General features: G+C 44.2%; 1 protein-coding gene across 3 annotated transcripts in view; it reads right to left on the reverse strand.

Moving 5' to 3' along the window:
• ABHD17C (abhydrolase domain containing 17C, depalmitoylase) overlaps positions 1-21336 on the reverse strand; it is a 57227-nt gene that overhangs the window by 10217 nt on the left and 25674 nt on the right. The window contains exon 2 of one of the 3 annotated variants that reach the window (XM_057720181.1): positions 12905-17056. The exons of the other annotated variants lie outside the window; for them this stretch is intronic. Coding sequence (XP_057576164.1) covers positions 16564-17056 — 493 coding nt within the window. The 3' untranslated portion in view covers positions 12905-16563. Of the gene's footprint in view, positions 1-12904; positions 17057-21336 lie in introns of those variants that run through there. 3 annotated transcript variants of the gene reach the window in all.

The raw sequence follows: 21336 nt of genomic DNA on the forward strand, positions 1-21336 counted from the left end.
AGCCTTTGCTCTTGAGTGCCCTGAATCTATCCATCCTCCGAGATCAGGATCTCCTTGAAACACCTTATAGAGCAGCCTGCGCATTTCACTGTAGGACTTGCAGCTTTTAGCTTTCCACTCACAAGCACCAGGACACACCCAGTACCAATCTCAACAAATTCCACTTTTGACACACAGATGTTTGTCGCCTTAATGAAAACAAACACTTTGCAACTCAACGTTTTCCCCAGAAAACTTCACCACATAAAACACTAACCATTAATAGGGGAAAATACAATTGCTATTATATACATTAAAATAAAGAACTTCTGGTCATCTGAAGACATCATTAAGAAAGTAAAACAGTCAAGTAAGAAAAGATGTTTGCCACAAATATAACCAACAAAGGGCTAACATCTACAATATATAAAGAACCCATCAGTGGGGAACAAATGACCAAATATAGAAAAACAGCATTTTACAAAATAGGCATTTCATGAAAGAAGAAATCTAAGTGATAGGGAGGGAGGGTAACTCAACTTCATTAGTAAAAACAAAATGAAATTTCACAAATGAAAACCACAACGTGATAGTAACGAAAATGTAAAAGTTGACAATACCAAGTGTTGCCAAGAAGGTGACCACAGGAACCTTCATTCACTCCTGATGGGGGTGTGTAAGCGGACAGAAGCACTTTGCAAAAAAAAAAGTAAAGATGTGATAACATGTCCCCAGTGACCTAGCAATCCTACTCCCAGGTGTATTCACCACAGAGTAGGAATGTCTTCAAGACTGCTTGTGGGCAGTTGGAGATGACTCTAAGGCGTGCCATCAGCAGTGGGTAAGTAAACAGGGCTGCAGTCACGCCACAGAACATCACAGGACAACACGGATGAATCTTAAAGGTGCCCTGTTAAGCAAAAGGGGCATACGCAACAGAACACATGCTGTGTGCCACCACGTGCAAAAAACTTAAACCCACCCAAACTAAACTTCACTGTTCAGGGTTACTTAATTGAAAGAAAAGCAAGGAAGTGAAGCCCTAAAAACCAGGGTAGCGGTGAAGGAAGGGGGAAGGGAACGGGTTATGGCTGGGAAGAAGCATATCGTTTTGGGGAGGCTTATGGATCGCTGGTTAGAGTCTATGTCTTTTTTTGGGGGGTGCGGGGGATGCCAGGCAGCATGTGGGATCCTACTTCCTTGACCAGGGATGGAACCCGTGCCCCCCGCAGTGCAAGCGCAGAGTCTTAACCACTGGCCTGCCAAGGAAGTTCCCATAGTCTATCGTCTTGTCACAACTGTCCCATGTACAGGTCATTAAGCTGGACAGGTACATCTTATGAACATTTCTATCTGGCTACATTCTATCTGTTATAGTTCACAACAAAAAATATTTTTAAAGAGTTCACCAGATATTTTAGACATGAACACAGCCCTCCTCAAAACTGTTACAACTCGTAATAGATGTTGTACTAAAAACAAATCTCCTAAGGAAACATGAGGCCCTTAAAAAATTATGTCTCATCAAGAGTTAATATGGGGAAAACTCATGTTAAAATGTTCCATAAAAAGCAGTCTATAAAAAACAGGGTCACAATTACATTCCTTCAAACAAATCTATGTATGGAAAAGGGACTTGAAAGTAATCTATTAAAATGATAATAATGGTTCTCTTCAGGTGGTGAGACCAGGTAATGTTTCTTCTTTCAAATTTTCACTTCTAATTTCCTGTAATTATTAGGTAGTGATTTGTTAAAATAAATAAAGGAAGCAGTATTACCAGACCTTTCTGCACAGAGTCAGCAAGCTTTCTTTACAGTGTCTGTATTTGAAAAGGCTTTGAAAACTGTTAAGTGCTAGCGAAGTGTTCAGATTTGTTAGTATTACATTAAGGACTTTTCCCTGTTTAATTAGACTGTTTATTATACTGTCTGACAACACATGAGAAGCCTGGGAAGTGGAGATGGTGCCTAATTCTTTGAAGGTATGGAAGATTTTCAGGAAAATTCTAAGAGGCCTCTGTTCTAACACCTGCCTCTTACAGATGAGGATGTTGAAGTGGGTCCTTTTCTTTTTTCTTTTTTTTAAAAATAAATTTATTTATTTATTTTTAGGTTGTGTTGGGTCTTTGTTGCTGGACTCTGGCTTTCTGTAGTTGCGGTGAGCGGGAGCTACTCTTCATTGTGGTACACAGGCTTCTCATTGCGTTGGCTTTTCTTGTTGCGGAGCACGGGCTCTAGGTGTTCTAGTTGTGGCACATGGGCTCAGTGGTTGTGGCGCACGGGCTTAGTTGCTCCACGGCATGTGGGATCTTCCTGGACCAGGGATCGAACCCATGACCCTTGCACTGGCAGGCGGATTCTTAACCACTGCGCCACCAGGTAAGTCCCGAAGTGGGTCCTTTTCATGGTACCACTAGGGTGCTGTTTTTGATGAAAAAAAAGTAGAAGATTGATGACGTCTATACCAATGGTTCCAAAATGAGAAGTATCTGAATTTCTTGGGAATTTTTTAAAACGTAAATTCCCTTACTTAGAAATTCCAGTGGGTCTGTGGATTCCTCAAACCAACCATCGTTTGGTACTGAGCGAAAAGCATCGGACCAGATCCTGAAGTCCTTTTAGCTCTCAAATTCAATTCAAAGATAAAGAATAGAAAGAGAGATGGTAAATGGAATCTCGTACTAAGTCTGTGTGAAATACAGGGCATTTAAAGATCATAGCTTTTCACAAAAGAGCAGGATTAAGTGAAAAGTATTTTTTCAAAAACATCGGCAACCCCCAAGTCCAAAACCTTTATCCTAAAGTAAAGCAGATGTTAAACTCTCCCAACCTGGAACAGGACAGTTTTGTAGCAGGCAGACATGAGATAGGCAGGCAGGATTTTTTCCATTTTTACTCAGAATTTGCTATTTTCAGGTATGAAAGCGAAGCATTAAAAGTGATTTCTTCTAGCTTGCACCACCTTTGCGAGCAAGATAGAGGCACAGGAGGAATGGCAGCAATGGCCTGCTAACAATGTTTTCTTCCATGTGTGCAGTCCCCAAGGCAGCCTTCCATAAGTAAACTTCTGCGCTGTTAAGATATAAACATACCAGTCGCTGGGTGGCTGACTTCAAGTTGGGAGACACGAATGCCCTTCCTCCTTTCCTATGCCGACCAGCTCTCCTTTCTCTGCTGTTCTCCTTTGCTCCCTGGCATGTCTGGAAGAGGCACTGCTTTTCCATCCCAAGGCTAACCTTCCACCTGAGTGGTGGATTCCCACCCTCCCATGACTCTGAGAATTTCATCCCCACCCACACAGAATTCCAGTCTCATTCCCAATACCACACACATGTCCAAGTCTCTGAATCTAAGAAAGGGCCTGTCTTCACCAGCGCTTCAATTCAAGTAACAGCCCCATCTCTTACCTCTGCTTCTCCACCACACCCTCAACCCCAACAAGGCCCCTGAAACCCACCCTCTGCTCCCACAACATCCTGCAAACTGCCATCAGAAGTGCCCAATCCAACCGCTGTTCCCCACTCCTCATCCAATTTAACTTCTCCTGGGCAGTTCACACTAAGAACGATGCCTAAATTCTCCTTGAACTCCATTCCTGGGCCTCTGAGACACTGAGTCACTCTTGGCCCCTTCCCTGACTCTGCTCCTCCTGCTGTAGCCTTCCTACTGCCCTTTTTTTTTCTTTCTCTTTTTGGCCACGCAACATGCGGGATCTTAGTCCCCCAACCAGCGATCGAACCCGTGCCCCCTGCAGGGGAAGCGCTGAGTCTTAACCACTGGACCCCCAGGGAAGCCCCCTTCCTACTGCACTCTTACATCTTCTCTCCACATGATTGCACCGAATCCCAGGCCTCGACTATTAACTCTCTGCTGGCAATTCTCCAGTTTTCACGTCCAGCCCTGACCTTTGTCCTGAGATCCAGATCAGAATACCCCCTGCCGGAAGGAAGGGGAAAGGGGTGAAATACAATGTCCCTTGTGCCCGCCTTTGTTCTCAGAGCTGTCCCTGGCCTCACACCTCATTCCATCTTCCAATGATACTGAGAGGGGGATATTCTTGTCCCTGTTTTATACACGAGGAACTTGATAATAAAAGGTAAGTAACTTGTCCAAGGTCAAGTGAGTGGTGGGGCTATGAACTTAATACCATTATCTGTTACAGATAAATTCCAAACTCAATGAGTCTAAAACCAAACTCATTATCTTCTCCCCTCAAAACCTTCTCAATAACTCGGTCACCAGGCAGAATTCTAAAAACCACATTCCCCTGTGTTGCCAGTCCGGTATCCAAAGTCAGGATGAAGACAGACAGCTTCCCAAAAGGAGTGGACGGTTACATGACAACTTCAGCTAAAGATCTATACTTGGTGGGGGGGGGGGGGGGGGGCGTGGGGCGGGGAGGCTCAAGAGAGAGGGGATATATGTATACGTATAGCTGATTCACTTGGTCCTATAGCAGAAACTAACACAACACTGTAAAGCAGTTACACTCCAATTAAAAAAAAAAATCTAAACTTAGTTCTGGCAGATTAGCCTGGTGATTATGCAAACTGTGGGTTAGTTTCTACACCTGGAAGATGTCACATATTTTTTTTTAAAAGAATGCATTAAAAAATAGTTGCTGGGCGCCTCTTTTGATAGGCATGGAACCCCGGGGGTGCAGAAAGATGAATGTAAAACATTTGGTGGTCTCCAGGAGCTTATAGTCTAGTTGGGGAGGCAAGGGACGTACACAAAAGTACAGGGGTACAAGCAGAAGGTCTAAATCTAAGATGAGTGACTGGGACACAGGATGTCAGCGCAGATGAGGCAAGAGAGGCGAGGTCAGGCCAGGGTAAAAGCCATGCGGACAAAGGGCTTCATTTGCTAGCAGTCAACTACAGCTATATTTGCATGTCAGACAGACACACGTTCTTACCAGACTCTCCCCAGACCTCATGAAATCCGCAGTCCTGACTTAAATATGTAAGTAGGTGTTGTCTGCACGCGGACCTCTAGGGAAAAGCCATTCTCACCCAGTGAGATTCAGTGCATTCGTTTTATAGCAGAGTCTCAAGTTAGAGCACCATAATCAGCTGCTGGGTATGTCCAGGACTGCCACGGCCGGCCCCAGGGACCCACAGCAGGTCCTAACACTCAGATCTGACCCTCGGCATGCGGATATACTGAACTGCTGAGACACGTATTTATACAATAGCTATAACTGGGCCTGGCAGTCCTCATACTAACGATCAGAGCTCCAGGGCTGCCAGAGGACCACGAAGAGCACCTTAAACATCAGCATCGCACAAAACGAAGATCTGCATCTCTGAGAGTCTCCTTCTGAGTGCAGTCTCCACTGCTCCTTAACCCTCCTTTGACTGGATCACAAGCTCTAATCCCTCAAACTTCTCCCAGGCCAGAATTCTGACTCCGTTAAGTCCCATACCCAAGCACAGTCCGTCTGATCATCAACCCCCAGTCCCCGGACTTAGGTAAGAGGAATTGCCAGAGGAGAAGGTGGGGGTGGGGGTGTACAGATTCTCTTCCCAACACAGAGCCCATGGCTCCATCCAAATGGCCTGAGCACCAAGTACAGTAAGTGCCCTACATACGAACCTTCAAGCTGCGAACTTTCAAAGATGTGAACGTGCATTCACATGTCCAGTCATGTAAGTTAGTTCACGTGTCTGGCGTACATTGTCACGTGCGTGCATCCTCTACAAGTGGTTGTGCTTTTGTGTACTTTACTGTACAGTACAGTACAGAGGACAGTAGTACAGGGTCTTTATTTCAAGCCCAGGATGTCCGGAAGCAAGCAGAAAAGCAGCAATGATGTAGCTGGTACTACTGTACTTTCCAAGGTACTGTATACTAAGATTAAAACTGTTTCCTTTATTTTTTGTGTTTGTTTGCTTTTTATGTATCATTTACGTGAAAAGTATTATAAGCCTATTCCAGTACAGTACTATATAGCTGATTGTGTTAGTTGGGTACCTAGTCTAAGTTTGTTGGACTTAGGAACATGCTCTTGGAACGGAACTCGTTTGTATGTAGGGGACTCACTCTACAGCCCAAAGGTGGCATTAGCAGAGATGGATGGACCTAGAGATTGTCACACAGAGTGAAATAACTCAGAAAGAGAAAAGCAAATATAGTATAATATCACTTGTATGTGGAATCTAGAAAAATGGTACAGATGAAATTACTTGCAAAGCAGAAATAGAGACAACAGGTGCAGAGAACAAACGTATGGATATCAAGGGGAGAAGGAAGGGATGGGATGAATTGGGAGACTGGGAATGACATATATATACTGCTATGTATAAAACAGATAACTAATGAGAACCTGCTGTCTAGCACAGGGACCACTACTCAATGCCCTGTGGTAACCTAAATGAGAAGGAAATCCAAAAAAGAGGGGATATATGTATACGTGTAACTGATTCACTCTGCTGTAGAGCAAAAACTAACACAATATTGTAAAGCAACTACACTCCAGTAAAAGTTGATAATAATGAAAAAAGAATCTGCAGAACAGGTATGCGGCACCAGCAGTTTAAAAAGAAGGAAGAAAACACCCACAGAGGAAGAGACTTGGGTTAGTAAAGAGAAAACTCGAGCAGCAGCTCACCTGTAAATTCACAGACATACTTGGACACAGAGTGAAAGGGGCAAAAGTCAGGGTAGGTACAGATAAAAACATACTCGAAAACTCATAGTGCAGTACAGTAACCAAGGCACACCACGTGAGTTGTTATGTGGGACCCTAGGAATTTATTTATTTATTTATTTATTGGCTGTGTTGGGTCTTTGTTGCTGCGCACGGGCTTTCTCTAGTTGTGGCAAGCGGGGGCTACTCTTCATTGTGGTGCACGGGCTCCTCATTGTGGTGGCTTCTCTTGTTGCGGAGCACAGGCTCTAGGCTCAGGGGCTTTAGCAGTTGCGGCACACGGGCTCAGCAGTTGCAGCTCACGGGCTCTAGAGCGCAGGCTCAATAGCCGTGGCGCACGGACTTAGCTACTTCTCCGCATGTGGTATCTTCCCGGGGCAGGGATCAAACCCATGTCCCCTGTGTTGGCAGGTTGATTCTTAACCACTGTGCCACCAGGGAAGTCCCGACCGTGCCATTCTTTAAATGCTCTTTGCTTGTGGCTGCCCCATTACCACACCAGCCAGATTCTTCTCCTGGCTCTTCTGCTTCCTTTGCTCACTCCTCTTTCTTCTCCTGCACTTACCTGGGCATCCCTCAAAGCTCAGCCTTCACCCTCCTCTGGAATCTTTTCCTATTTATTCCCTCGTTGAACTCTTTCAGTGCCAGAGCCAAGCACAGCACAGCACCTCTTCTGTAGCATAACTGTGCAATAAATACATGTTAATGGAATACATGGGTGGCAAGGGTGTCCACAATGTGTTGATTTGCTCCCGACATCTCACCTCTGCTCCAGCCCCCCACTCCTCTCCTTTCTGTTGGTATTTCTTCCTGAGCACCCCATCCCTGCATACTCAACACCTCCCAAACCGGACTCTTCCTAGTCCCTCCCCACATATCCCATTTATTCCTATCACCCTACCTTCTACCTCACAGGCTTAAGAGTGAGGATGAACTTCTCAGTCTTTTCTCCTCTGCCTCTCACATACTCTTTGTCACGAAGCCCCGCCACTTCTATCTTGGGGATGGTTTCCAGAGGATCGCGTTTCTGACACCACTTCTGTTGCCCTGTGGTGGCATCGTGTGGTCCATTGACTAGGAGCTGCCTGTCAGTTCAGTGTTAAGAATGAGCACAGGGACCTCCCTGGTGGCGCAGTGGTTAAGACCCCGCACCCCCAATGCAGGGGGCCTGGGTTCGATCCCTGGTCGGGGGACTAGGTCCTGCACACGTGCCGCAACAAAGAGTCTGCGTGCTGCAACGAAGATCCCGTGTGCCACAACTAAGACCCGGCACAGCCAAATACATAAATAAATAATCAAGCTTGGGGAGGGGGGGAGGGAAACTAGATCTCATATATCGTCATTATTCCAGTGGATAGACAATCCACTTGAAGTTCAACATCTTGGGGATCTGGATAGGAGCCGAAACAATCTCTTACCTGCAAACCAGCAAAAATGAGTCAGTCCGTGAAGGATGACAATAATATTTAGTAAGCACTAATGTTATTTTAGGCATGACATAAGATTTATGTAAAACACAACACAAGGAACTAAAGTCTTCCAACTTCTGCTAGGGGAAAGCCATGACCCTGAATGGTTATTTTCCATAATAGGCAATGTCAAGTGTATAGCAACCTCCTTGGAAACCTACAATTTTTCTTCCCGCCTCTTCCAAGTGTCTAGCATCTTCTTGCAGTCACCAACTATGCTGAGCTCAGGCTGACAACACAAATTTAGGTTTTGGCTCCCACTCAGCATATAGGACATGTCCCCAGGAGCCCCCCATACCCAAGCGCTTGGCAGTAGCATCAGCAGCAAGAGCAGGAGTTGAGGCAGGACGTGCCCATGGACAAGGGACAGTGCCCAGGGGCATGCCCAGGGGGACAGTGTCCGGTGGGAACGCCCCCTCCACTCATAAAGTAAAACTTGTTTGTTTTTGTCTGAATGTAAGGCTTGCTCCTCTGTCTACAGACACGGCCAAGCTGAGCCTCCCTAAGACACACAGCATCCTGTTTAAGTTAATGGGCCTTGATTTTGCCCTGTGTCAAAAGCATTTGCATGTCTCTTCAGACGAAACATGCTTGGCATGGTTCCATTGACTTTGAAGTCAATATTTTAAATATTTCAGAGCTAGAACTCCTAGTGGAAATAGCTTTAGACATAGGACAAAGATAAATACACAAGGTAAAAAAAAAAAAAAAAAAAAAAAAATACACAAGGTAACGTGAAAGTTAATTGAAGGATGAGGTCTGAGGATACTGAGAAACCCTAATAAACTTCAGAGCAAAGCCTCAGAGTGAAACGACTGGCTGGGAGGGAAGCAGGTGAGTAAACACGGCTGGCTGAAAACACAGTCAGCCCGTGCAACACTTGCCTTCAGTCATGGAACTGAGAAATCCATCTTTTACTTTCTGTAGCCAAAGCTTTACAAATGTGTGACATTTTAATTACGAAGAAGATAAAAAAGCATCAATCCCCAGAAACATGCTTATTTTTCATTTTTAAAAATACACCTTTGGGCCTTTCTCACCTTCTGAGATGGCCCACACTGTGTCTCTGGAGTGTGTTTCTCTCTAAATAAACTTCTTACCTATCAAAAAAAAAATACACCTTTGTGGGCTTAGACTTTTTAAAATATTAAACCGATTTCACAAACAGATTTCTAGTCGTCTTTAATTTCAGTGGCAAAAGCAAAGGAAACCCATTTTGAAGTAAGTACCTGCTGCATTAGTGCTGTTGGAGACAATTAAAAATTTTAAAGGTTAGTGATGGACTTGCCTGGTGGCGTAGTGGTTAAGAATCCACCTGCTGCGCTATTTATAATAGCCAGGACATGGAAGCAACCTAAATGCTCATCAACAGATGAATGGATAAAGAAGATGTGGTACATATATACAATGGAATATTAGCCATAAAAAGGAATGAAACTGAGCTATATGTAAAAAAGTGGTACTGATGAACCCAGTGACAGGGAAAGAATAAAGATGCAGATGTAGAGAATGGACTGGAGGACACGGGGTTGGGGGGGTGTGTGAAGGGGAAGCTGGGACGAAGTGATAGAGTAGCATAGACATATTTACACTACCAAATGTAAAACAGATAGCTAGTGGGAAGCTGCTGTATAACAAAGGGATATCAACTCGATGATGGATGATGCCTTAGAGGACCAGGACAGGGAGGATGGGAAGGAGTGGCGGGAGGGAGGGGATAAGGGGATATATGTATAAATACAGCTGATTCACTGTGGTGTACCTCAAAAGCTGTTACAAGAGTGTAAAGCAATTATATTCCAATAAAGAGCTTAAAAACAAAAAGAAAAAAAGAATCCACCTGCCAATGTAGGGGACATGGGTTCGAGCCCTGGTCCAGGAAGATCCCACATGCCGCAGAGCAACTAAGTCCATGTGCCACAACTACTGAGCCCGTGTGCTGCAACTACTGCAGCTCGTGCGCCTAGAGCCCGTGCTCCACAACAAGAGAAGCCACTGCAATGAGAAGCCCGTGTACTGCAATGAAGAGTAGCCCCCGCTCGCCGCAACTAGAGAAAAAGCCCGCATGCAGCAATGAAGACTCAACACAGCTAAAAATAAATAAATTAAAAAAAGAAAAAAAGGTTAGTGATGTCAGTTAATTGTTGCCTTTTTTTTTGAGCAAGAGAATTTTGTTAAAAGGGAAGCATAAAAGCAAGATAATGATAACTGTGAAAGTTCCAAAAATCCAAGCATGCTCAAGGTACTCTCTCAACACTGGTTATAAAATAAAACGTGCCAAATGCAACATTAAAGGTAGTCGCCTTCAACAAAATAGTGCCATTTGCAGAGATGTGGATGGACCTAGAATCTGTCATACAGAGTGAAATAAGTCAGAAAGAGAAAAACAAATACAGTATAATATCACTTATATGCAGAATCTACAAAAATGGTAGAGATGAATTTACCTGCAAAGCAGAAATGGAGACACAGATGTAGAGTATGGACGTATGGCTACCAGGGGGGAGAGGGGGTGTGGGATGAATTGGGAGATTGGGATTGACACATATACACTATTGATACTATTTATAAAATAGACAACTGAGAACCTGCTGTATAGCACAGGGGACTCTACTCAGTGCTCCGTGGTGACCTAAATGGGAAGGAAATCTAAAAAAGAGGGGGTATATGTATATGTATGACTGACGCACTCTGCTGTACAGCACAAACAGATACAACGTTGTAAAGCAACTATACTCCAATAAAATTAAAAAAAAGAAAAGTAGCTTCCTTCACCTGAAGCATCAGTGAATGTCACAGCGATAAATACAGGCTCCTGGGTTATTAGTCTTTGCGGAAATGAAGAAGGAAATGAGATTCAAACCAAGAAATGACACTAAAACCAAGCGTAAGTTTAGGCGACATGAATATTATGGTCAGCAAGTTCATCAAAGCACAGAGAAGGGAATGGTCAAATTGGGGGCCAGGAAATCAGGAAACACAGAAGTCAAGTTTGAAGCCAGTCACATAGAAGGGGATACAGTAAGTCCCTTACATACAAACCTTTAAGTTTTGAATTTTCAAAGATGTGAACACGTGTTCCAACAACGTCAGGTGTGCGCAGAATTGCAGCCTGCCCTCCGTCTCCTACTGCGGACGATCCTTCCGCTCTACCACCTCCCACCTCCTCTCCCTCCTCCATCAGTCACTCTTCTTGCCTGTTCACTCGATGCCAGCCCCTGTATGCCAGCTGTTATACTGCACTATCGTACTTTTCAAGGGACTGTACTGCCAGATTTAAAATGTTTATTTTTGTGTTTGTTTTTTATGTATTATTTGTGTGAAAAGTATCATAAACCTATTCCAGTACAGTATTATATAGCTGACTGTATTAGTTGGGTACCTAGGCTAACTTTGTTGGACTTAAAAGCAAATTGGACTTTCGAACGCGCTCTTGGAATGGAACTCGTTCATGTGTAGGGGACTTACTGTATTTGAAAACATCCAGAGAAGAAAGGCAAGAGCTTAAAGGGAGAAAGAGCATCCTGTGAACAGGGATGGCAGCCTGGCCTGGCTGGAATGAGGGTTTCACCTTGGGAAGCAGAGGGCGTCCAAAGGAGGTGGCGCCCACTATGGAAGCATCTGGGGAATGTGCACCAGGTCCCGGAGAGGATGGAGATGTAACAAGTTGTGCCTCAGGGAAGGAAGAGAATGCTGCATGAAATGTGTTTTGAGTGGTTCGCATCAGGTGTGTATGTAGCAGGTCATGGTAGGGAAGGGAGAGACCTGAAGATAATTCTGCAGTTTAGGGTTGGAAAATGGGCACAGATAGAGAAGTTGAGAAGATCACGTGTGGTTGGAATTTCATTTTGTTAGAAAACAAGTTCAGCTTGGGAAGACGCTGAGTTCCAGGTAACTGTAAAGCATCCTAGGAAGGCACATACACGAGTCCAACTCTCAGGGTTCCTTATGAGAAAAATCTTCCTGAATCGTATTGAGGTCTATGCTAGACAGATGAACCTGTGCGCACTCCTCATCCTGCTCCCTGCTGGGTACATAAAGGCGAGCATCTGGAAGGAGGAGTCTGGGAATATCTGTCCAGGCCAGCAGCTGCATGAGTACATACGGCTGCAGGCAGAAGCTCTGGGGGGGACCAAACGGCCCAGGTCCCATGGAGATGGACAGATTAGACAAATCAAAACTTACATCTGTAAACAAAAAGATACTGTGTCCTTTTCCTCAATGGACTGTAATGACAATGACATGACACACAGAACAAGGGCATTCCAGCAAAACATAATTTACCAGGAGGTGTGGTACAGCAATGTGTGCCTAGTCAATGGAAACTTTGTTTTTTGTTTTTGTTTTGTTTTGGTTTTTAATTTTTTGGCTGTGCTTGCGCGGCATGTGGGATCTCAGTTCCCCAACCAGGGATTGAACCTGCACCCCCTGCATTGGAAGCTCGGAGTCTTAACCACTGGACCACCAGGGAAGTCCCCAGTGGAGCCTTTCTTATAGGTACTCATGTATTCATATCAAGACGTGCATTATCTAATTTTTGTAAAGCAGCATCCACCCTCCGGTATGGTGTTTCACTCTGTCCTAGGTATTTGAGAAATTTCCTTCCAAATGGTGGCACAGGGAAGGGCTTTCTGCACCAGGTCTAAACCCACCTTCAAAACAACATGATTCTTTATGACACTCGAGACTGTTCTCTATAATGCTCTTTCTCTGTGTCAAAGCAAAAATAAACAAGACTTGGCATGATTTAATTTTTTTTAATTACTTTTCAGAGGAAAAGTTACAGTCCTAAAGAACACAAAATCAACTCTCTTCAGCTCTGTTACAATTAAAATAGAATAATTTACTTGAACTTGAGTATAATTGTGCATGAAATTGTTCTAATGATAACTGGGGTTCTTTTGGCATTCTGTAGTTACCTAACATGTTAGAAAAGCCAGAAAATGCTACCTTCCCCCCTACAGCTGCATAAATATCTGTGAAATGGTTAGAATACCACCTAACCTCCAGTTTTTGAGAGGATTACAAGAGTTGGCTTACGTAAATTATCTAGCACAGGCATCTGATAAAAAAGCCATTTAATAACTGTCACTTCCGTCCACACCAAATACACATTAAAAACAGACTCTTGACCAAAGTAAAGCCTTAAAGGATCTCCCTATTCCACATCCAAGAAACACAGCCAATATTAAGGCACTGAGCTCATGAAATCTCTGTGATAGGGAAAAACGTTAAAAAGGAAAAAAATCTAACTTAATTATCCACTTGAGGGCCAAGGCTGAAAGTCAATTCTTAGAACTAGAAATCCAAGAATCAATTTCTAATTATTTTATCTCACTGTAAGGTGCATTCTCACAACAGCTGTAGCACACAAGACACTAGATGGTCAGTGTGCCTGCCATGCCTCACGCTGACTTGCAAATGGAATTCGACAAAATCCCTTCGGTTCCTAAACTACAGCTGCTGAGATGTCCAGTAGGACATCCTTGGATGGTCATCTACTGGGGACCGAGAGCATTTTTGACCTGCTGTAACTTTTCAGAGCATCTCTCTCTACCGACCCTGGAGCTGTAGGTGTGAAACACAAGCCCACGTCCAGACACCCCTGGCCAGAGTGACTGCTTCTGGGAGAAGCAGAGTTGGAACCAAGACTGGACAATGGCAGTCCCTCTAGGATGTCTGTGTCCCCTTCTGTTGGACCTGGGGGAGATCACCTTTGTCATCAGAAGGAAAGAAACTCCTCAAGAATCACTACAAACAGGAAAATAAAGCCAAGAAAGGGAACAAGCGAGCTGAGTCCTGAAGCTACCATTCGAGGCCTTGCAGCAGGTGCTCCCTGAGTTTTGACCTGGGCAGAGCTTACATCGTTCTCTCTTGAAGCTGGGCTAACATTAGTCTTTTGTGAGCAACTCCAAGTATGAGGTCACGACTCTGTGGAGGTCTGGGAGCGGGGACGGAGGGTGGAGATTTGCACAGTGGGTTAGAAGAAAGAGTAGGCTTTGAAATCAGACCACTCAAGTTCTGGGGCCTGGCTCTGCCTTGCACAGTGATCTGACCTCTCTGCAGTCCCACTGCCTGGGCTGCTTTCCTGTGTCCGCATCCAGATGTGGCGCACGTGGGCACTGAACGTGACCCTTGGACACAAGATGACACCTAATCTGAAACCAGAATGCTGGTTCACTCCGTCAGCTCGGGACTGTTTGCTCCCTTAAATGTTTTGTGTACGCTCAAAACGGAAGTCTATTAAATACACATCCGCCTTGGGCAGACCCAGTGAAGTCCTTCGCCCTTCCTAGATGACATCTTTGGTTCCTTTCTCTTCGGGCTAATCCCTCTTCTGTGCCTGTCTTTTTCCCCTGTGTTCCCTACTCTTCATTCTGCTTCCAGAACCTTCTGTTTTCTCCCCCTTTCATCCTTCATAAAAGCAGGAAAAGTTCACAGCACCGATTATGGAAATAAGTCGAACCACAGGACAGGAGGATGGAAAGGCCCTTAGAGATCACACTCATGGGTCGCTTTAAGATAAGGAAACTAAAGCTTTGAGAGAGGTTAAAGCTTAACTCGGAATTGTAATTGCCAAGACAGCTGCTGTAAATACATTATAGCTCCAGAATATAGACAACTTGGGGGAGGAATTATGAATCTCACGAATTACAACCGAGCTAGCAAAAGCATCACTTAGTGGAGGGGGAGCAGCCCAGCTTCAGAATCAGGCAGAGTGTCAGAATTATGCTCTGGGTTTCAGCTGTCTGGTGGGTCCAATGCGGCTCCTACCTGTCAAGGCTGGTGTGGTGTGTGGCTGCCTCATCATGGTAGTCAAAGCTAAGAGGATTCGGAATTAGTACGTCCGGAGCACCAACCTAAGCATGTCTGACATAAATACTGCTTTAAAAAGTGAACATTCTGTTTAATGGGTATAGAGTTTTCATCTGGGGTAACGAAAAGCTCTGGAGATGGATGGTGGTGATGGTTTCATAACAATGTGAATGGACCCAATGCCCCAGGTCACAAAAAGGGGAAAAAAGTGAACAATCCTCTTAAATCCGACTTCTACTAATTATTTCCTTATTGAAGAGTACAAGGGAGAAATTCTAGCTCTCCTGAATTTAAGATGAGATTTTAGGGAATTCCCTGGCAGTCATTCCAGTGGTTAGGACTCAGCACTTTCACTGCCAGGGCTCAGGTTCAATCCCTGGTTGGGGAACTAAGATGCTGCAAGCTGTGTGCATAGCCAAAAAAAAGAGAGAGAGGGAGAGATTTTACCACAAAAATAAAGAGCAAATACAGTTTGCTTTTTTTTCATTGTAAACTCCCTAGAATCCAAACATATTAAAATCTATCTGTGGGGACTTCCCTGGTGGCATAGTGGTTAAGACTCCGCACTCCCAATGCAGGGGGCCCGGGGTTTGATCCCTCGTCAGGGAACTAGATCACGCATGCCTTAACTAAGAGTCCGCATGCCACAACTAAAGATGCCACATGCTTCAACGAAGATCCCACGTGCTGCAACTAAGACCTGGCGCAGCCTAAATAAATAAATAAATAAATATTTTTTTTTTAAATAAAATCTATCAGTAACAAAGAAAAAAGGTTCTAAAGATATACGTGTCACTAATACTGTGTTCTTTTACAAATCTGGTAGGATATTCTACTTATGATCCATCTGCGAGGGGAGCTAGAGGCTTCGGGGAAGCTCAGCAGTGATTACAAAGCTGGGATCCAGGCGACAGCTCGATGTTACTTAGGCACAAAGACCTTGTTATCCTTTTCATTATCTCTCCCCCTTGCCTGGGTTTTTTTTTTTTTTTTCCTTAAAGCAAAACAAAGGAAAGCCACTCCTTAGCACAGCACAACAGTTCTGCCACCCTTTTTCTCTTCTGGACATGAAAGGATTCTCTTGGGAACGTCACAAAAGGACGCCCCACCAGTGCAGGTGATGGCGATGGGGAGAGGCACCTCTATTCTTAGCTGTACCTTTCATTTGACTAACACGGGGACAGAATTCCAATTCTATATTTGAACACTCAAGGGCGGTTGTTAGAGAGGTCGGCTGCCTTCTAAAATATCACCCCCTCGTCTGTCAAGGACGGAGGATTTGGGATTGTAGGTGCCAGACCCAGCCGTGCAGCCTCCAAATACCAGACAGCGTCTGTGTGACTCAGAGGTCTTACCCACACGGAGTCTTCATTTCCTTTTTCAAGTCAGTCTAAAATATGGCCTTGAGGTAACTTCAACATTACATTTTAATTAAAATACTATGTAGCATATAAACCTAGAGGCAAATGCCATGTCCCTATTTATCGTAAACAAGAAGACTTTATTTGGCCACTAAGAACATTGGGTACCATAACATTAATCATTCAAAAATACCCAGCTCGCCACATTCCATTCCATACACTTCAAGGTACCTGCTCTGATATCCTTATAAGCCAGTCTTTGGAGTCTAATGTAATGCAGAGGATTACATAGCAGGTTCAGTTCTTTTTGCAGGCCACACAAGCCCGTAATAACATGTGCTCTGAAGTAAGAAATTCACAAGTTCTTCAACTCTTAAAATCCACATGTCAATCCATATTCTCGACCTCGGTGTCTTACATTTCTCCCTTGGGGTCATGGCTTTTCTTTGGCAGGATGTAAAACACTGTGTGTCTCTTAGATCATGTCGGAAATGGACATACTTCATGCAAGCTGCATGCCAAGGATGTTTCAAACCAGGGCAGATGGGGACCCGGGTTTTGGTTCTGAAATGAAACTGTTTGGTTACTGCAGAAACCAGACTATAACAGCTCGACGCATTTATTATACACAGTAAGGAGCCTGGTGCGAGTGATCTCCATCCCCATCCAGCCAACAGGAATCCAGGGAGGGCAGAGCAGGCCGGAGCACCAGAAGTGGATCTCATGTATGTGGGACACAGGACCTTCAGGACCCAGGCAGGCACTGGGATTAAGATGCTAAAACAAAGGATGGGAGGTAAAAGAAGAGTGGAGGTTCAGACACAGTTAGGGGTACCCCTAACTGAGCGTAAGAAATGTATCCCACCCCTCTGAGCAAGGCTGATCTATAACCTCCAGATGTCTGCTCCTGGACGCTCACCTTGATTCTCTCTTGTCCCAGATTTTATCACCCCATCATTCCACAGGTCCCTGGTCCCAAACTGGCTTCACCAGCTGGGTTCTGTCCTCTCTCTAAGCCCACTGGACTTTAAACAGTCCCAGTCTCTCTAAAATTCCATCCAAGACAGCAAAGGGTACTTGAACACATTAAACTTTCCAATCTCTTTCCTCAGTCCTGGAACGTTCCTAGTATGTTATTATTTCTAATCCATTTGACTCCCCTGATTGACAGTTTACCATGGTTTCTGAGTTCTCATGAAGTCAAGGCAATTTGGAAAAGGAGCCTTTTTACTACAGAATTGCAAAGTTAGTCAAAAAACTTTTTTACTCAAAACTGGAAAAAAATCAAAATGATACACATCTATAAAATATTAACAAATGCTTTCAATACTATAGCTCTGTATGCATTTTTATCTTGAAAACGCTTATTTTCATGCTCTTTTACATGTCAGAATTCCTCAGATTTAAAAAAAGGTGAAACGTATAGCCAAAATGTTTATGAAAATGTGACGATTTTATGACAATTTCAAACTCGCTACTTCTTTGGCACACAGCAAAATTTATGGGCAAGGTTATGAGTTTTCATAAAATGAATATTTGAATTGAGTATTGCATAAGTTGAGTGGATCCCACCCCGCACTGGTTACATACATACATGCTGACTGGGTTTTATCCCAGGACAGAGATAGAGAAGGAGATCATTTATTCCCCTGATAATCACCGAGGGACCTCTATACATCTATGGTGCTACAAGCCAAGGGTATAAGAACGAACGAGAAAGATTTGGGTTTTGCCCTCGTAGGGCTTATAGTCTGACAGTCTGATTATGCAGGCTCTGTTTATTCTAAAATAAGAACGCCAAAAAAAGAAACAAAAAAGGAAAAAGAAAAGAAAGGAAAAGAAGAACGCCTGATTTTAAAGACCTAGAGGAGGCAGATCCAGGCCTAATTCATTCCCCTCACTGGACAGACCAGAAATCCAGAGCAAATCACCTCACTGCTAACGTCCCCACATGGTCAATGTTTCCAGGCATTTTCATGGGGCATTTCAGGGCCTTTGACCTCATTTCCCAAGGGGATTAGGCCCACATGTGCCTCCTCCAGCCACCCCACCCCCACCCCCACTAGTCACTGCCACTTTGCCCTGCAGGCTTGGGTCATAAATCACGCCTTATCAGGCCAGAACAGAGGTGCTCACTCCAGGGGAGGTTGGTGTCTCATGTACCCGTGAACAAAAGCCAGGAACCACTGGGGGGCTCGCTACTGTTGCTCATTAGAAAGTATTCGGCAGACAGCAGGTGACCCAGGATGAACCATGGCAATGAGGATGAGGATGAAGAGGATGAGCAGCTCTACATACTTTACCTCTCATTCTAACAACCTGCAAGGTGCCATGAAGGTACTAATATCCGTTCCTTTCACCTACAGTTTGGTGGCTTTTACCCAAGGCCATGAAACTGGTAGGTGGTAGAGCCTAGCTCTGAATTCACATCTGATGCTTGCCTCCAAAGCTAAGCTCCTCTGCCCTGAGCCCCACAACAGCCAGAGAGGGGTGGCAGCAGCCACGCTGTCCCTTGATGGCTGGATGAAGTCAGGGGTACAGGAGGGCTGATGACCCAACCCACTTCCCCAATGTACTTAAGGATGTCACCTGGCCCTTCCCCTAACTCCACACTCACATCTTTACATAATGAAGCACCAAAACCTTACTGGAAGCCCCAGAATTCATGGTGCGGCAGAAAGCAGCACACAGGTTGTCAGACCAGTCACTGGTTCCACGACCTCGAGAAGGCTCAGACCCCACTGCACGTAGGCCTGAGAATTACAGACTTTGGAGCACTGTTCTCACAGGTGCTCTTTCATTTCCTCCCCCCTTTCCCACCCAGTACCTTCCCAGTTATCTCAGGAAGGTGATTTCTATTTATGGAGACTGATTCCAATTTTTAAAAGAATGCTATATTAGGACATTGACTGTTACAGTATTGGGAGTGACTCAGAAGAATGCAGACTATTCAACCCAGGGCAGAGGCTGGCTAAGGCTCACAGGACATTCTTCAGCAAAGGTGCAATGAACACAGGAGGTGTTACCTGCCAAACAACCAGACAGTTGGAACTTCTCAACTCAAATGTCTCAAATAACCAGATACCACAACACACCCTCCGCTGGCTAACTGCCCAAATCTCTGTTTAAGTGCATGGATCCACCGAGCCACCCTAAAGCAATTCAGATCTCTCGCCTTGAGGGAGAAGAAAGAATTAAAGTTGAGCTCTTCAAGGACTTGGAGAAGACACCGAGACAAGTCTTAAGAATTCATCACAGCCACAAGAACATTTTCAAATGAGTCTACAATACTTTGATTTTGCACTTTAGATGTTTCTCTCTGACTTGGACCATGAGATTTGAACATGTGACCTCTGATAGAACTTATTTCAACTCCTAATACCAGGCCACTGAAGTAACAGGCAATCAGAGGAAAATCACTAGACATATGAAAAGAAGCTATTAATTCTGAAAAGGGACTAATTTGAGGGATCAAAGTAAATAAAAGCCATGACACATTCTTTGATTGCAATGCAAATAACAACAACAGAAATAAAAGCAATTGGAACTTCCCTGGTGGTGCAGTGGTTAAGACTCCATGCTCCCAATGCAGGAGGCCTGGGTTCAATCCCTGGTCAAGGAACTAGATCCAGCATGCATGCTGCAACTAAGAGTTCACATGCCACAACTAAGGAGCCCAAGTGCTGCAACTAAGAAGCTGGCAAGCCACAACTAAGGAACCCCTGAGCTGCAGCTAAGGAGACTGCCTGTCACAACTAAGACCTGGCACAACCAAATAAATAAATACATTAAAAAAAAAAAATAGAGACTCTTTAAAAAAAAAAAAAAGAAAGAGGCAATTAACCAAGACAGGAGGAACAGTCTACGAAATTTTAAAAAAATACACATACATATACATATATACACACACACATATATATGTATAAGATTTTTCTATACAACTCCTGAATCAAGGGGAAATCAAAACCACAATGATAGACTAGGTAAAAAATAATGATGGGATCACCAGGTATTGGAAGGCAAAATAACAATAAAATCATCAACGTCATCTTGCCCATCAAAATAGACAAATCTATAATAATGCTAAACTAGTGCATAGAATTCAGAGCTTAAAGAATATGCGGATGTCCGCACTGGCTAATAGCCTGGAGCAGGAATTCGTAACCCTTCCATGTCTGCTACAGCCTCTCATGTCCAGAGAATGTCTGAGAAAAAAGGGACTGCAGATAATCTCTCTTCCCAGAGTCTGTTAATTTGTAGAAAGTGCAGAGAACATTTTCCGTATATGTGGGTTAAAGGGGGCAAGTTTAGGTTGGCTAGGTTTTATTTCTTTTTGAGTCCCCTACTTGCCTAGGACCTTATATTCAGTAGCACCTACGTCTCTGAGTGAAACTCCCCCACAGACTAAATGGTGCTGGTGAGACACATCCCCTTCTACCTCTGTGCCTCTTCCTTGCAAGTCTTTGACTGCTCAACTCTGGTTATTCTCCAAGAAACTAGAGTATAAAAACATAATAACAGTGGTTACATAACTAAGCTAACAAGGAAATACTATTTGGTACAGGATTTAAAAGACCAATAATGGGACTTATAAAAATTGGCAAAGTAAAAGCGTGTTTCTCTATTCTTCCCGCTTGAAGCCCACTGAAAACAAAAAGAGAAAGAATTAAATAAGAAGATGAAGAGAAAAAAGAAAAACTGCAGAGAGCCTAGTGAAGGGGTGTCATTATCCCACAGACCTACCAAGGGCAACACTCCAGTAGAGACAGCACAGAGCAAGCAGAGCCAGGGGAGGCACTTTTTTTAAAATTTATTTTTGGCTGCACTGGGTCTTCATTGCTGAGAGCAGGTTTTCTCTAGTTGCGACGAGTGGTGGCTGCTCTTTGTTGTGGTGCGCGGGCTTCTCACTGTGGTGGCTTTTCTTGTCGTGGAGTATGGGCTCTAGGGTATGTGGACTCAGCAGTTGTGGCTCGTGGGCTCTGCAGTTGTGGCTCGCAGGCTCTAGAGCTCAGGCTCAGTAGTTGTAGTGCACGGGCTTAGTTGCTCCACAGCATGTG

The sequence above is a fragment of the Hippopotamus amphibius genome, chromosome 2 (genome assembly GCF_030028045.1).
Source record: "Hippopotamus amphibius kiboko isolate mHipAmp2 chromosome 2, mHipAmp2.hap2, whole genome shotgun sequence".
Taxonomy (NCBI): domain Eukaryota; kingdom Metazoa; phylum Chordata; class Mammalia; order Artiodactyla; family Hippopotamidae; genus Hippopotamus; species Hippopotamus amphibius.